Below are 15,815 nucleotides of genomic sequence, written 5' to 3' on the forward strand. Positions count from 1 at the left end.
CCACCACCTCTTCCTCTGGTTGACCCACCTGATCACCTGAAAGGAACAAATAAAAAGCGCTGCTCCCATTTCCAGGACCAACGGAAGCTATTTTCTAATGGGTAATAAGCTGAAAGGCCATGGCTGTCTGGAAGGTTAAACAACAGATAGCTCGTCCGAGAGGGCTTACGCAGCAGCTCAGGTCCATCCACCTCCAGGAGCGACTCTGCTTCCTTCGCCTGCAGTCTGCACACCCGGGCTCCGTAGTTTGTTTAGAAAATAAGTTTGCACAAACCACATGTTAGCAGTGCAAGCTTCTGTGTTGAAATTATTATTATTCTACATATACTTTTAAATCAGGCTTGTTTCATTGAAGGCACTTGGTTTCCATGGCAATTTATAAAAGATGGTGGTTTGGTTTCTTCACTTCGTTAGAACAGATGACTCAGTTGGGGAGGGGAGAGGGGTGTTCGAGTGGCCGCAAGCAAGCTCCGATAAGCCTGTGTCATATGTAAGCCCAGGTGGCACATCCTGGATCGTAATGCATGCAAAAGGAGACAGCATACAGTTATCGAGCATAGCCGTGAGAAATGAAACAGAAATGTCTTCAAACAGCTCTGATTCGGGGTTACTCTCTAGGGGAGGTGACAGCCAAAGGCAAAAGGGCCTACATGTTTTTAACTCTACACTAAAAACCTCCTCGAAGGGAAAATGAATGCCAGCTCTTCACATACCCTGTTTACAGTGAGGTGTTGCTCTCTCTGTTTTAATTTTATTATTTCCTCTCCCTCCTCTCCTTTTTTTTTTGGCAGGCCATTAGGTTTCCATGGTAACAAGCAAACTATTCATTTGAAACAAAACCAGCCATGACTTTGTGCTTTGACAAGGGTTTCTATCGCTCTGTTCCGAGAGTTCAACCAGATGATGCTGTATTCGTTATTGACCACAAAAGCACCTGAAGGTCTCTTCCTCACTTAGGCCAGATCTCGTTCTCACGCGTGGTTCATAGTGAGTTACACTCCCATGATGCCTTTTATGTCCCCAGTGCTTTTTAATTGTTTTTTTTTTTGTTTGTTTGTTTTTCTTTTTTTTTTTTTTAATTTATTTATGTATTTATTTAACTTTTGAGTCAGTCAGTGGAGGAATCTTTGGTAGTTTGTTTTTAAATGTCCATTTTACAAAGACTCTTTCTTCATGCCAGTGCCTGGTGAATCTTTTGTAGCCTCTGCCAGGATAAGGTCACCTCTGATGACTTAAGACAAACATGAGGATGGTAACTGGGATAAGTCGTATATGCTCTAATGTCCCAACAGCACCTGATCGTAAATCTACAAAAAGGGGGAAAAAGGTAGAATTAAAGCTCTGTGTCGTAACGCAAACATGGGGACGGAGGGATGAAAAGAGGCCCAACTGTGACAGTTTAACTATAAGTTTCACACTGTTTTGACTCCCCAAACAATTTTTCACGTTGCTTCATCCATCTGTCCCTCCTGGATCGCTGGGGAGGGTTGGGTTTTGTAAAGGGTGCTGCCCTGAGGGAGCCCACTGCTGCCAGCATCTGCTGTATGGGCAGAAAGCAAAACTCTTCTCCTGCAGCCTCTCTGACTTAACCACACAATGCTCTGTTCTCTCACAGAACGCCCATTTCAGCACATACCTCAATTTTACAGCACAAGAAGCAATTTGCTCTCCCCAGTGCATAGAAGAGCCACTTACTGTTGGCCGGCTGGTCGGATTTCATACACTCTCCTTCCACAATTGATACATCATCAATAGCAATGTCTCCTTCGATGCCTGGGCCCCGGATCCCTTCAAATATAAGCTGCAAAAAATAAAAGGAACAGCAGTTCATAGGATTGCAGATGGGAAGCACACAGCAGTAAAGTTTCCTGAGGAGCCTGGAATACCATGCAAGCACTTCCTATGGGGCGGAATGCAGCACGAGCACCTTGTAGCCATTATCTACTATAAAGCTGCTTATCAGCTGGGCACTACTGCTGTACAGAAGAAACCAAGTTATCTGTTTTCCTCTCCCAGTGCAACACGGTGCTGTCCTGCCTCACTGCTGCCTAATTAGCTCTGCAGAGGAGTGGACTCATTCTGTGTAGCAAGAAATATATTCCCTAGCAAACTTCAAAGCCCTTCTAATGAGATGAAGGAATTAGGCAAGGGATACATCTCCCAAGCAGCACCATTTGCACAGCTATCTCTCTTCTCCTTTATTGCTCCCCCCAACTCAGATCTTTGAAATATTTTTGGCTCGCTTAGATGAAAAGTTTCTAACCTTTAATCTGTGACAATATTTGCATCACATCCAACGAATCTTATAAGGGCGTGCTGTGGGACTAATGGAGAAATTAACTCTTGGAGGTAGAGCCAATTTGACAAAAATTATTAACACCATCTGGAGCAAAATGCTTAAATTACACCTCATAATGAGCTTGCTGCGTTAGGGAGGTGTCTGGGGCACTCTCTCTTTATCCACTGATTTCAGCAGCACACAAGTCCAAGCCTATTCTAGCAGCTTCCAACATTTCTTTGCTCATCACTATAGTTCAAAGCTTCTCATGTGAAATGAATAACCTTCACTAAACAATGAGTAAATACTGAGAGCAGTGGAAGACACCCTTACAAACCACAGAAGGCACGAGCATCACCCAAGGACCAGGTTGGATGGGTGTAAATGGGGCACTGGGCCACCTTATCTGGTGCTTGATTTAGAGGTTGGCAGCCCTACCTGTGGCAGAGGGGTTGGAACGAGAAGGTCTTTGAGGGGTCTCTCAAGCCCTGACCAGCTTCCCAATCATGCATTTCAACACCCTTGATCTTCTTCCCTGCAGTCTTTTTGCCCAGTTCCATCCCTCCCTGTTCATCTCAAGCACATCATGCTGCCCTTTGCACATCCCTCTCCACTAATTCTCCTTTCATTTTTTCCCACACAACGCTTCTGTGACTGCCTATGCTAAAGCACTTCTGTTCCATCACTGGCTCTCACACATGGGGATAAGACAAAAGGTTGGGATTGGCATCTACCCATGCAGTGAACCCAACCCACATGTTCAGGATGGCTGTTTTGGTTCATGCTCAATGACTCTTCCCAAAGAAATGGTCTCTTTAGGGGGCCCCAGGAATCCCAGGAACCAGCAGTTGATGTTTTGGACCTGTTCCATTTAGAAACAGCTCATGGCATAAACAAGAGCTGCTTCTAAGAAGTTATCAGCATCTCACTGTCAAACCAGAACTGAAATGTCTGAAGCCTGACACAATGTGTGGTGAAAGAAGCAAACAGATTGCCAGAGCTCTGAGCAGCACCTCTGCAAAGATGGATCCTTTTTTTTTTCATGGAAAACCCAAGTGTTCTCTGAGACATCTAACAAACACTTTACACTATGGACCCTAAGCGTTTTTTCATAGGAAATAATTTCATATTCCAGTTGGTAGTCTAAAATTATATAGATATATACATATATTATACCAGCTAACAGCATTGTCTAAGAACTGAAAGGCTTTTCCTCTCAGAGGAAATAGCTGCTGTTCTGCCACTGACGTGTGCATGATTAAGCTCTGTAGTGCTCACCTATTTGCAGCAAGAAAAGCAATTACCTGTCCATAAAGCAGCTTTCAGGGCTGAAATGATGCTGTGAAATCCTGTGTCAGAAACAAGGGTCAGTGAATGCGTGCCCCAGACCTGATGCCTCCATCTGCAGCGCCTGGTGCTGCTCGGGCACCACAAAGCACATGCAGCCCAGTGCTGTCCCTTACCTGGAATGAAGTCGGGGGGTTGATATTGACACGGGCTTGGTTCCAGTGCTGGCCCTTATTTCCACTTGAAGACCACAAGGGGTTCTCTATCGCCGTCTGGCCTTTCAGTCGCAGGTAAACATTCAAGCTTCCTGGAAGAGAGGGTAAGGAGGTGAGCTGGTGAGCTGAGAACCAGGCTGGGAGAGTAAGGGCCTGAGCTGGCCAGGCTGTGCTGGGGCTGGGTGCTGGACCAGTGGGAGTGCTGGGACAATGCACTCCTGTGCTGCACATCTGGAACACATCTCTGCAACACAGTGGAGGTGGATATGAGGGTTTCTTATCCCATACTGAAAAACTTTTACACTTGGGAGAACTGTGCCTTGGTGAAGTGAACTCTCAGTGGATGGTGGCTCAGCAGCAAGCTGGGTCCTGAGGCAGGGAGCCATGTCCCTTGCTCCCAGCAGCTCTGAAAGTACACATGGCTTTCGGGGGGGAAAGGAGTAAGGAGTTTTTTGTGCATTAGTGCAAAGGAGGCATCTCAAGCCACCTTTCCCAAATGTCCAACTTCTTCTTTACCCTGGACATGGTTTACTAATACAAATGCATCTGAGGTAGGTATGATGCCTTTAATCCTGGTGAGAAGCATTTTGCAAGGACAAGACAGTCCTCATTTGAACCTCAGTAAATTCTCAGGAAAAAAACCCCTCAAACCTCAACTCTGGGTGTCTCCCCACCACTGGCCATGAAGGTTCTGGTTCCAGGACAAATGTTCTTTGCAGCAAGTACCAGATCCCAGCACTCAACTCCCTTCTGCACAGTGCTCCCCCTTCTCTGATGGGCTGTGAGCAAAAACCAGGCTGCCCTTGGGCACCAAGAGGCAGCACTGTCTTCATTGAGCAGAGTTCAGCAAATCACTGTTTGGAGGTATTGCTCTTCTCGCTCACCGTTCTGACTGCAGATGTGTGGGGCAGTGTCTCTGTGCTATGGGAATCACTGCATCTGCCTTCAAGAATGCTCAGACAGCCAGGTTCACACAAAACCATGTTTCTCAGAGAGTCAGGAGTGGCATCTGGGAGGCTGGCACAAATCACATTTGCAAGGAGACCTCTCAGATCTGAGGCAGCTGCAGAGTGACTCAGCTCCTGCTAATAAAAACTTATTTCGAGCAATAGCAAAACTCGGTGCCTTGAAAAGCATGAGCTAAAAGGGGAACGGAGCGGTGAGTATTCTCATCACACTGCTTCAGCAGGGTGCCCATCTCCTGGGAAGGAGCTGGGAGGTGGTGCTGCTGGTCCCTCCTTGCAGCATTTATTTCCAAATTCATGGAAGGTGAACAAGCAGCACAAAGGAGGAATGGATTGTAGCAGTGACAGTCCATCTCTGCCTGCTATGGGTACACCTAAAACACCTCATCCTGCCACGTGCAGAAGAGAAACGTTTGGTTCTCCCATTCTCTCCTCAAAAAACCTGAGCACCTGGTGGAGCTGTGGGTGTTCCTGTTCGTTGCAGGGAGCAGGACCAGACAACCTCTTAGGGCCCCTTCCAATTCAAACCATTCTGTTTTTAACAACTGTGCTGGGTTCAAGGCAGGAGAAGAGGCAGGACTTCAGACAGCACTACTTGAAGTAACAGCACTACACAGAAAGTTACTTCTCGTGAAGACTAAAAGCAATGCCAATATTAAAGAAGGGAAGGAGAGCTGGTAATTATTTCACCCATTTGCACAGGCTGCCATGCTGCAGGGCTGTGTGGAATCACTAAATAATTTAGGTAAGAAAAGCATGTAAATCCATCACTGCTGAGGTTACAGAGATTTAAGGTTGGTTGTATCACTCCCAGCCTCCCAGTGCCATGGAATTTCTTGAAATTAATAGCAGGTGATCGCAGTCTTACTTCAAACATAAAATAACCATTTCTGTACCAGATCATAGGATCACAGAATGGTTTGAGTTGGAAGGGACCCTTACGAGCCATCAGGTCCCACTCCCTGCAGTGCACAGGGACACCCACAGCTCCATCAGTGCTCACAGCCCATCCCCTGACCTTGGCTGTCTGCAGGGATGGGGCAGCACCGCCTCTCTGGGAGAACTGCCAGTGCTTCACTGCCCTTATTGCAAAAAACTTCTGATCTCCAATCTAACTCTCCCCTCTTTTAGTTGGAAACCGTTATCCTGTCACAAAAGCCCCTGCTAAAGACTCTGTCCCTTTATTTCTTACAGCCCCATTAGATGCTGAATGGCCACTCTCAGCTTTCCCCAATGCCTTCTCTTCTGTCCCTGTCCCTCATGGCCACAAACCTGTCCAAAATGTGATGTGCAACAAGTGCCTAGCTTTGAAATGCAATATGTTCTTCCAAGAAGGGCTTAGAAAAGTGCTCTGCCTTTGCAAGTGCTGTGGGGAGAACAAGTTGGCTGTGTCATTCTCACTGAGGTGTGCCCAGCAAGACTCTGCCCATAGATACAGTCATTCAGAGCTCCAGATAGATGGGAGTCAGAGACCCAAACTGTGTCCAGGAGCAGCAGGTGAGAATGACGGAAATTCATTTCTTGGCATCATCCCACTGAGAGGGCTGGGATCTGCAGGGCACACAGCTCAGCAGCCAAGACCTGGGCAGCTCCCAGTGGCTCTAATGATCAGAAAAATGGCTGTTCTCACAAAGTCAATTAGCAGTGCTCCACATCGAGGTGCGGATGGAAAAATCAGAAACACTGATGGCTTAAAAAAACAGTGACAGCTATAATGGAGCTACAACCTCATTCTCTCTCAATACACAGATATAATAAGGACAGCGACTCTTCATTCTCTTATCCCCCAACAACGGCTCATTGTTTGCTGCAAATCAAGTAATGGGATCTTCTATTTCCTTTCTGTTGAAGGTAATGCACCTTCTCCCTTTGAAGTATGTGGAGAACAGCATGGGCACTTTCCTTGGCAGCCAGCAGCCTCAGAGCCGGCCGTGAGACCCACTGGGAATTAAACTCCAACTTGTGAGCAAGAGCCATCTATTTCAGGCAGAGCACACTTCATCCTCCCGAATCGAACCACCTGGCATGGGATGTAGGCCTCTGCTTATCTCACCAGAGCCGTGCCACAGCTTCAGTGCTAATCTCGGATCTGTGCTCTGCTCTCTGCAAAGGCTCCCAAGCACCACTCCTTATCGCTACCGACATTTTCAGGCTCTTCTCCAGAGACACCAAGACCTGAGCAGCAGGCACGGATGCTGGGCAGGATAAACTGGATGGCTGCTTTTTACAGCATAGTGCAACAGCCATGTTTTCAAATTGATGTCACCGAGGTCATTTGTGTAAGAACAGTGGATGATGCCTCTTTTCCCCTACGCCTGCATCCCAGCACCAGTGACAGAGCATCTAGGATGATCCTCCATTTCTTTAAATTAGGGATCATTCGCACCTCTGCTGGAAATGCAGACATGTTTTGATGTGCACAGAGAATGTTTTGGAAACAGGGGAGTAATAAGCCTAATTGGAAAGCCTCTTTGGAAATCCTATGGATAATTAGGGAAAATAAAGCCCAACAGAAAAGCAGACATGCAGCTCTGAAGTCTGCTGAGCAACGCTATGATAACATGGACAAAAAAATCAAGGGCTAACGGCCTTGTATCTTCTCTGAGTGGTGGTCCACAGGTACAAGGGAGGAACAGGCAGGAACTTGTTTAAGTCCCATTCTCTTGCAAGACACTCCAGTTTTCAGGGAGAACCAGTCAAGACGTGGCAGCTGAAGGTCATTGGAAAGAGAGCCCTCAGCACAGAGATCATGTGTGAGGTCTCAGTTGGCAGCTCCCACCCTGTCAGTGCATACTGAAGCCCTGATGGTCAGTGCTTATCCCTGTGTAGGGGTAAGAGGAACCTTCTATGTATATACTGGCTGCAAATTCCAGAACAGCAGCGAAGGGTTGTCCTTGCATTTCTATATGTGCCCATTGGCATTCTGCCTTGGGCAGAAATTACTTCCATGGTCAGAAGGTGAGCACAAGACTGAAGGTGAGCTCAGAAAACTAAACTGCTTGCATGAAATTTCAGCTTTAAAATAGCTGTTCAAAATATGATTAGATTCACCCATAGGCCAAACTTTTGTCAGAATAAAGATACCTTTAGCTACGTAACTTTCAGAAGCATAGATATGAAAAGAGAAACTAAACAATGTGCTGCAATGGAAAATATATCTTCTAAATGAAGGTTATGGAGCATATGTCATCCAAAATGCTGATTAGGACTGACTTGCCTGGGCAAAGCATTGTGCTGTAATAGAATCACAGAATCACAGAATCCTGGAATTGCTCAGGTTGGAAAAGACCTTAAAGATCATGAAGTCCAACTGCAGCCTAACCAAACTACCCCAACTCTATCAAGCCTCCACTAAATATAATAAACCCTAAATATAACAATCTCTAAATATAACAATCTCTAAATATAATAATTACCTAAATATAGTAACTCCTTTCCTAAAAATGAAGCAATTTCTAAGACCACAGACCTTCCAAAAATCATTCAAATGGTTACCTCACCAATGCAACCATTCCTAACATAACTATGTGCATAAATCATTAAGTCTTAGAACATCACTACTCCTGAGGTTTTTCTCTTCCCTTTTTTACTATCCTCATGTGAGCAATACAGGTGATGGAGTTCACACCTGGGGGATCAGATGATATACATTTGCTGATCTCATAATTCATTTCTTGGATGCTTTCTGTGTTCTCATGTGCTTTCTAACATTTTGTCAGAATATGATAATGTTGAATTTAGTAATGGTGCCTGCATTCAAACACATGGCTGACACTATTAATTTATCATCTTTCTGTCTTTGGAGACAGAACAATTTTGTATAAAATTGTTCAAAGAATCATAGAATGGCTTGGGTTGGAAGGGACCTCAAGGATCACGAAGCTCCAAGCCCTCAGCCACATGCAGGGCCACCAACCTCCACATTTCATAGCAGCCCAGGCTGCCCAGGGCCCCATCCAACCTGGCCTTGAACACCTCCAGGGATGGACGGGGCATCACAGCCTCTCTGCTTTCAAAACTACACCACAGGACCACAGTAGCTAAAATGATGTCATCTATATTTTTTAACATTAGAGAAGTGACATTGAGGGATTTTGTTTTTTGACATCCAAGTGTCCGCATCACCATAAAGAACCAAACCTGTACAGCCGTACACCCGATCACTAACTGTCATTGTCACCACCTTCATCTGTGGGTCAGCTCCTTTGTCAGGCAGCACTCTATGTGTCAGCTCAAGAAATGACACAGAAAAGAGCAATTTCAGCCAAAATAGAGAAGGGCAGAAGGGCAGCCCAGGAGAAAGACCAAAACTGCAAAAGTTAGGGGTCACTTTTTCGTGGGCAGATGTCAACCTCAATGGCTGTTTTTCTTATATTTATCCTAACTTTAAGAAGTTCCAGAAGAACTCTTCGACCCTTCATGGTCATAACTCTGCTCTTCACTGTCCTATAGCAGAAGCAGGCTCAAGGAGCACTCTGCACTTCTTTCACTCAGCATGGCATGGCTCCAGTTCCTCCTGCAACACAGAGTGAGCAGAATTTACACCGGGGGCTGCGTTGAGTGCTCAGCAGTGCAGACAGCTAACAGAACGGAGCGAGCTGTCTGCTCTATTTATAACCCGAGCTCTGCCTGCAGGCAGCTGAATGTTTCCCAAAGCAACCACCAGAATGCACTACAAGGATGTTCTTGCCCTTGAAAATATCTATAAAATACACCGAGTCAGGGCAGCGTGGCACTGGAAAGCCTCCCAACGCACTGGTAAGCACCAAGAACCCACAGGGATTTACAGGATTTAGAAAAATTGGCTCAGGCTTATACTTTTACATTTTCCCACACTTTTTTTTTTTCTTCTTCTTTTTTTCTTTAACACCGTGCAAAGTAATTAAACCTGTATCTTGAAAGAGCTATGACTAAAAATAGACCTAAAGATTCACCTTGGAGAGATCTGCTCCCACAGCTTTTGAGTGAATTGTTCAAGGCTTTCCTTTAGGACCCATGTGCTGCTGCATAGCACAAGGGCTGTGCTGCTAATTGCTTCATCTCTTAACTTGCAAGGAGAGATTCAACACACCGTGACCAGGCAAAAAACACTCAAAACCAGGCAAAGCCTTTGCAAATCTTCACACTTTCAAGAGCCCCTGCTCAAAACCCCATGTGTACACAACATGCTCTTGTCAACCCTTAGAGGATTCCTGCTGGCATATTGATTGTGGGGAAAAGTTTTATGACCAAAAGAATGCTTTCAGGTGCCTTTCTTGCCAGCCTTGGTTGTAGCTGGTTTTGGAATTGATCCTGTGCTTCCCTTCCATAAATCTGGACATTTCTCCTGCTCTCTCTCCCAAAATGAAAAGACAAGGTCCTCGGCTCTCTCCTACCTATGTGCTGTCCATACATGTGGTAGTAGAAGCTAAAACAGTAGGCTGTGTTCGTAGCTCCATAGGGATTTTTTGGAGCAACGCTGAAAACAGGACTGACGAGTCGGGCCTTCTCCCCTTCCAGCCTGGGGCGTGAGGTCTCAATGTACATGTAGAAACCTAGGAAGGACAAGTGAAAATTGTTATGTTGTGGTCTTAAAACACCAACACAGTACACACACAGGAAGATATCGGGCTATCTTGGTTAATTCTTCATGTTCATCTGAGAACACCACGGTTTCAGGGTCGTATTTGTTGTGCACTGAGCCCATATATTTTCCGCAGCTGATTCAAAGATGTTTTCTAGCAGGAGTAAAATCAGGGCTTGCAGGTCAGTACTCATAAACAACTTCATATTGATATAACACTGTATATGCTCAAGAAAAGAAAAAAATCTTTATGAAGGGGTTCAGACTTCAGACTGAAGGTTGCAATTTGTTCCCATAAACAATGAGAGGGGAGAATTTTTAAAATAAGGTAAAAAAAAAATCTTGATGGAAAGCTTCCAATGAACATTTTAAACTGCCCATGTCAATCCCAGTTCAACGGCTCACAAGAAGAAAATATTCATTTATTCTGAAGTGCACCAACAGCGGCGTATTTACTTAATCCAACCAAGCAAATATGATGCAGTATGATTTTTTCCCTCTTGGTAATAGAGGGCATGGCAATAAAATAGCTCAAGTTACTGCAGTACTTGATAAATTCAGCACAATATGTCTGACTTTTCAAATGAAAATAAATACCGCAGTCAAGACGGCACACTTCTGTTAACAGGAATAGCAGATTGAAAATTACATGTTTTAGCAACACCCAAAGTAAAAACGGGGCAAAAAGACCTCACTGTGATAGTCTGAGAGTCCAAGTTAGAATTTAAATGACATAAAACAGAACAACAGTTCAAGACGTGCTAGAATGTTTGCTGTAACGTGGAAGTTATCGGTTGGAAATGGCGCAATAGCAATAATACAAGGTGGTTAATGGTGCTGTTAGCGGGCTCTGATAGGGACTGGCCGCATGTCTCAGCTCAGGCAGTTTCCTTCTGAGGTCCCTGAGGCATGCTTATCTTGGTGTGATTTGGAAGGACACAGCTGGATGGAGATCCCCGACCCCAGAGCAGCTGCAGAGCACGCAGTGCAGGAGGAAGAGGCGCACCCTGGAGCTTACCTTCCTTGGAGCCAGTCCGGTCTGCGTTTGGCCCTGTGTTGGGAGTGTATTTTGTGTCTCTAGTGGCAGTGCTTTGCTTTGTCCAGTCAAAGTTGTCCGTATCGTCTTGAGTGAAAAGGCAAATGTTGCCATCCTCAAACCCACAGTGGAACTCTCCTGCCAACACAGCAAATGAGAGGAGATTTAGTGCCTGATAGCACTCAATGCTTGCTTACCTCTCCATGAGAACAGATGTATTAGAATCAGAATCACAGAATTGCTCAGGTTGGAGAAGACCTTAAAGATCATCAAGTCCAACCTAACCAAACGACCCTAACTAACAACCCTTGGCTAAATCATGTCCCTGAGCACCACATCCAAACTGTTTTCAAACACACTGTAGGTTGGTGCTCATTAGCAGCACTGGAAATAGATATACATTTATTTTACATCATTCCCTACTGTTGACTGTGTGTTCTCTTTTAAGTGACCCTGATGAAAAAAGGCACCGTAATCATCCTGTGTTAATGCTACTTGAAATTAATTATCTTCAATCTTGTCTAGATCCTCCTCACCTGTTCATATAAGTAACAGCCTTACTGACCCAGCTACTATTTCTAAAGAGCTGAGAAGAATGGATAGCATTGTCTATAAAACATGAATGGTGTGGGAAAAACAGGAAGCAGTAGGTTATTTTGGTTAAGGGATAAGAACATTTAGGAGAAGCGTACAGCACCTCTTCAACAGGACAATGTGGTCTGCAGTGTGGTGTCTGTTAAATTCCTCTTAGTTGTCAATAGGGATGGGAAAACAAAGAATGGCTAGAATAAGAGGAAATATTATTTAGAGTAGACATGATGATCCCCAATCAGGATTATTGGGATCCTCTCTTTTGTGAAGCAGGTCTGTCAGACACCATCCCAATGATCCCACCTCCGGGTTACGATGGGTTGGGGAAGTCCTATAATCAGGCATTTAGGAACCAAACAAACCAGAACTTCAAGGTTCAGTTTTCATCTCAGAACAGAATGAGGCCTCGTGTAGTAAAATGTGCAAAAGCTTAATTTTATACACACGAGCAGTTCCTGCTGAGTTTACTCTTCCAGCAAAGTCAATTGATTTATCTGAGAAAACAAGCAAATCTCTCTTCTCCTGGGAGAATGCAGCTGTCTGCATACTGTGTAAGCTACAGCATTCGTTATAGGGGTGCAATTTATATTCATTGTTAGGAGAAACTCTAACACCAGGCACCATTCATCTGTGTTAAATTCAGAAGGTGTATAAATGTTTGCAGGTTTGGGGCTTCAGTAAACTATAAATCCACTTCAGCCACTGGAGCTTCACTGCAAATCAGTAAAGACAGAAGGACCTGGAGCTTAGCTTGGATATGTACTGCTAAGCAAGGATGCTGCTCTGAAGCTTATTTAAAATCATATAATGCTGCCAACAGAAAAAACAGGCTTGACAATTCCTCCCAATCCACCAGGTGCATTAGGAGTGCTTTCCAAGCCTTCCTCATTCTGCCTCTGCTCATGCTGAGCAACAAAACTTCCTGCTGCATAGCAGTCAGCACGAAGCATTGCTCCAAACACCAGGTTGCCACAAAAACCCAGTCCACAGAAGCCTCCATGCCCACGAGCACCTCAGGCTTGATTTCTTGATCAATTTACTACCTTTATTAGATCCTCCAGGAGAATTAACTCAGAAACGTGGCTGAAAGGCATCAAGGCAGTGAGGAGCCCACTTCAGGACTTCAGTTTGATTCTGGAGGTAGTGCTTTTTGAATGCTGAACTTGGAATGATGAAGAGGGGATGCGCAAAACCATTCGGCACAGGAGCACCTCCATAAGCACAATGGAGGAGAAATACAAACACTGGCCTGACAGCAATTCTGCTTGAGAGATGGGCACATGAAAGAAGAACACCTGGGCTGTGAACTCCATCCAAAGTCCTTCCAGGGAGAATGGGTGCAGACCAACACCTTCATCGTTGTCCCCAAGAGCAGGAGGAGAACACAAAGACCCTAACAAAAGTCTTGAATGAGCAAGGAAGCACTCTGACATGCATTGCTTGGCTGACACTACATTGGGCCTCCACTTATACACACCTTTCCTATAGCATGCAAGGTGCTGCTTCTACACAGTGAGACAAAATGAAAAGGCCAAACAGTGGCGAAAGGAGTAAAATTCTGCCTATCAGATCCAGTCTTGCAGCAAAGTGATTTAAGACAAAGCATTCCCAGCTATTCAGCAGTTCCTACCACTGCCCCTCCAGTTGCTTAAAAGCTGCATTTCCGTGTCACAGTGTGCCCTCAGAGCTTCGTTAAGAAATTCCACCACATCAGCAGAACAAAATCCACATCAGCCTTTTCTTCAAGTGAAACAAATTAATGCATTCAGGCTAGATGAAGAAAGGCAAGTAAAAGTTTGCCATTTATCTAATATGAAAATACCAGTTTCACGTGGAACCCTGCCATTTGGAATGCACTGGAAAAGGTTAGTGCTAAATATTCTTGGCACTAAACACCTTGTGAAAAATAACAGATGAATACAAATGGGAAGTAGTTCCCTGGGATTAGCTCTATACCTCCCCTGTGCAGGAATTGGAGACTGTCTCTAGGAGGAGACAAGCTCTTCAGCAGTGTCTCTTCTGTCAGGACAAGGGGAAATGGCTTCAAACTAAAAGAGGGGAGAGTAAGACTGGAAATAAGGAGTTTTTCACTCTAAGGGCAGTGAGGCACTGCACAGACTGCCCAGAGGGGTGGTGGTGCCCCATCCCTGCAGACAGGCAAGGTCTGGGGATGGGGACTGAGAACTGATGGAGCTGTGGATACCAAAAATGGTCCCAAACATCATTAAGGGCAGAGGTGAATTGTTGGTCCAAACCCTTAATGCAAGTTATTAAATAAATTTATTGCCAATCACAGGAAAATATGCACTCAAAGTGCAAGGCTTTTCATTCTAATATGAATTCTTTTTCCACAAAACTCAAGTTGAATGACTTCTTCACATCTCATGTCTTCCATTATTTAAGTGTAACATCCAATTGCACTCACCGATATGAAATTCTTAAATGTTCATAGAATCACAGAATCACAAAATCACAGAATCACAGAATGGCTTCAGTTGGAAGGGAACTTAAGGATCACGAAGCTCCAACCCCCCATCAATGCAGGGCCACCAACCTCCACATTTCACAGCAGCCCAGGCTGCCCAGGGCCCCATCCAACCTGGCCTTGAACACCTCCAGGGATGGACGGGGCATCACAGCCTCTCTGGGCAGCTGTTCCAGCACCTCACCTCTCATAGTGTGAGACATCCAACCTCGATCTTCCCTCCTTCAACTCAAAACCATTTCCCCTTGTCCTGCTGTTATCTACCCTTTCAAAGAGTTGGCTTGCCTCCTGTTTATAGGCTCCCTTTAGGTACTGGTCTACAGTATACAGTAGTTTGGTCTACTATAAACTGGTTCCATTAAACAGCTTATTTATATGTCACACATACACATACACACGAAAGTAGCTCTAAGGCAAAATCTCAGTTTTCCAGTCATTTGATGCTACTTCCTTATCTACTGCAGAAATCTCATGAGAATGAATGTTCTCTGCCATGTGATTATTCCAGAATTTGAGCAAGAAGGTGTGCCTTCAGTTTCCAGATATTTTCCCCAGTTGAATAGGGCACTTACTCTTCATTCACGGTGGTGTAAATAAAGTTAGAATTCAGCCCAACAGGTTTAGAAAGAATCAGAAGCTGGTTGGTGTTATATAACATACAACATCACCATTCATCCTGCATTTTCAGTGACATAAAATGAGATTGTAGAAAGCTAGGATAAAGATGAGATTGAATTTGCTGTGGGAGCCAGAGCTTCTCTTTCCCAGCAGATTTCTCTCCTCAAAGGGTTTTACTCAAGAAGTCACTGGGGAAAAAAGCAAGCCTTCAAGATTTAACCACCTCTTTGGTCGTCTGAAAGAAATGTCACCGGGTGCCCTATAGCTCCCAGTGGGCAAACTCTCCCATTAGCAGAGGTGCACAGCTAGACAGAGTCAGAAGCAGAGGATGGAAATGGTGGGCAGGTTGCCAGAAGTCTCCCTCCCTGGAGCCAGCAGGGTTTTGACCTGAAGGGTGATTCGGGTGCCACCTGCACTGAGCCACGTGCCTGGCAGAGCTGCTGCTTTGAACTGTACAATAGAGACATTCTGAAAATGAGACAATTTCAGATCTTAAAATCATAGAAGATTATAGTGGGAAGCACATGGGAGTGCAATGCTTTTTTTTTCTTAACATCAGAGAGTATATGTTTAATACATTAATTAGCAAGGGCCTCATCTACTGCTCACTTAAGTCAATGAGATTGGATCCTTCAGCTCCCACGAGCTTTAAACTGAGCCCTGATTAATTATTAATGCATCTCACAAGACCTTCAGCAAATAAGTTTAAAATTTACTGAAAAGTTTGGCCATCGTCTGAGAGACAGACAGAGGCTGCTTGCACAGCCTGCTGCTGCT

The 15,815-nt window shown here is 44.9% G+C and overlaps 1 protein-coding gene across 3 annotated transcripts in view; it reads right to left on the reverse strand.

Moving 5' to 3' along the window:
- MDGA2 (MAM domain containing glycosylphosphatidylinositol anchor 2) overlaps positions 1–15,815 on the reverse strand; it is a 340,836-nt gene that overhangs the window by 34,051 nt on the left and 290,970 nt on the right. For all 3 annotated transcript variants that reach the window (XM_048949134.1, XM_048949136.1, XM_048949137.1), the window contains exons 13-17: positions 11,327–11,482; positions 10,121–10,279; positions 3,742–3,872; positions 1,696–1,801; positions 29–1,307 (exon numbers count right to left, since the gene is read on the reverse strand). In XM_048949134.1, coding sequence (XP_048805091.1) covers positions 1,219–1,307; positions 1,696–1,801; positions 3,742–3,872; positions 10,121–10,279; positions 11,327–11,482 — 641 coding nt within the window. In that variant the 3' untranslated portion in view covers positions 29–1,218. The remainder of the gene's footprint in view (positions 1–28; positions 1,308–1,695; positions 1,802–3,741; positions 3,873–10,120; positions 10,280–11,326; positions 11,483–15,815) is intronic.

The sequence above is a fragment of the Lagopus muta genome, chromosome 6 (assembly GCF_023343835.1).
Source record: "Lagopus muta isolate bLagMut1 chromosome 6, bLagMut1 primary, whole genome shotgun sequence".
NCBI lineage: Eukaryota > Metazoa > Chordata > Aves > Galliformes > Phasianidae > Lagopus > Lagopus muta.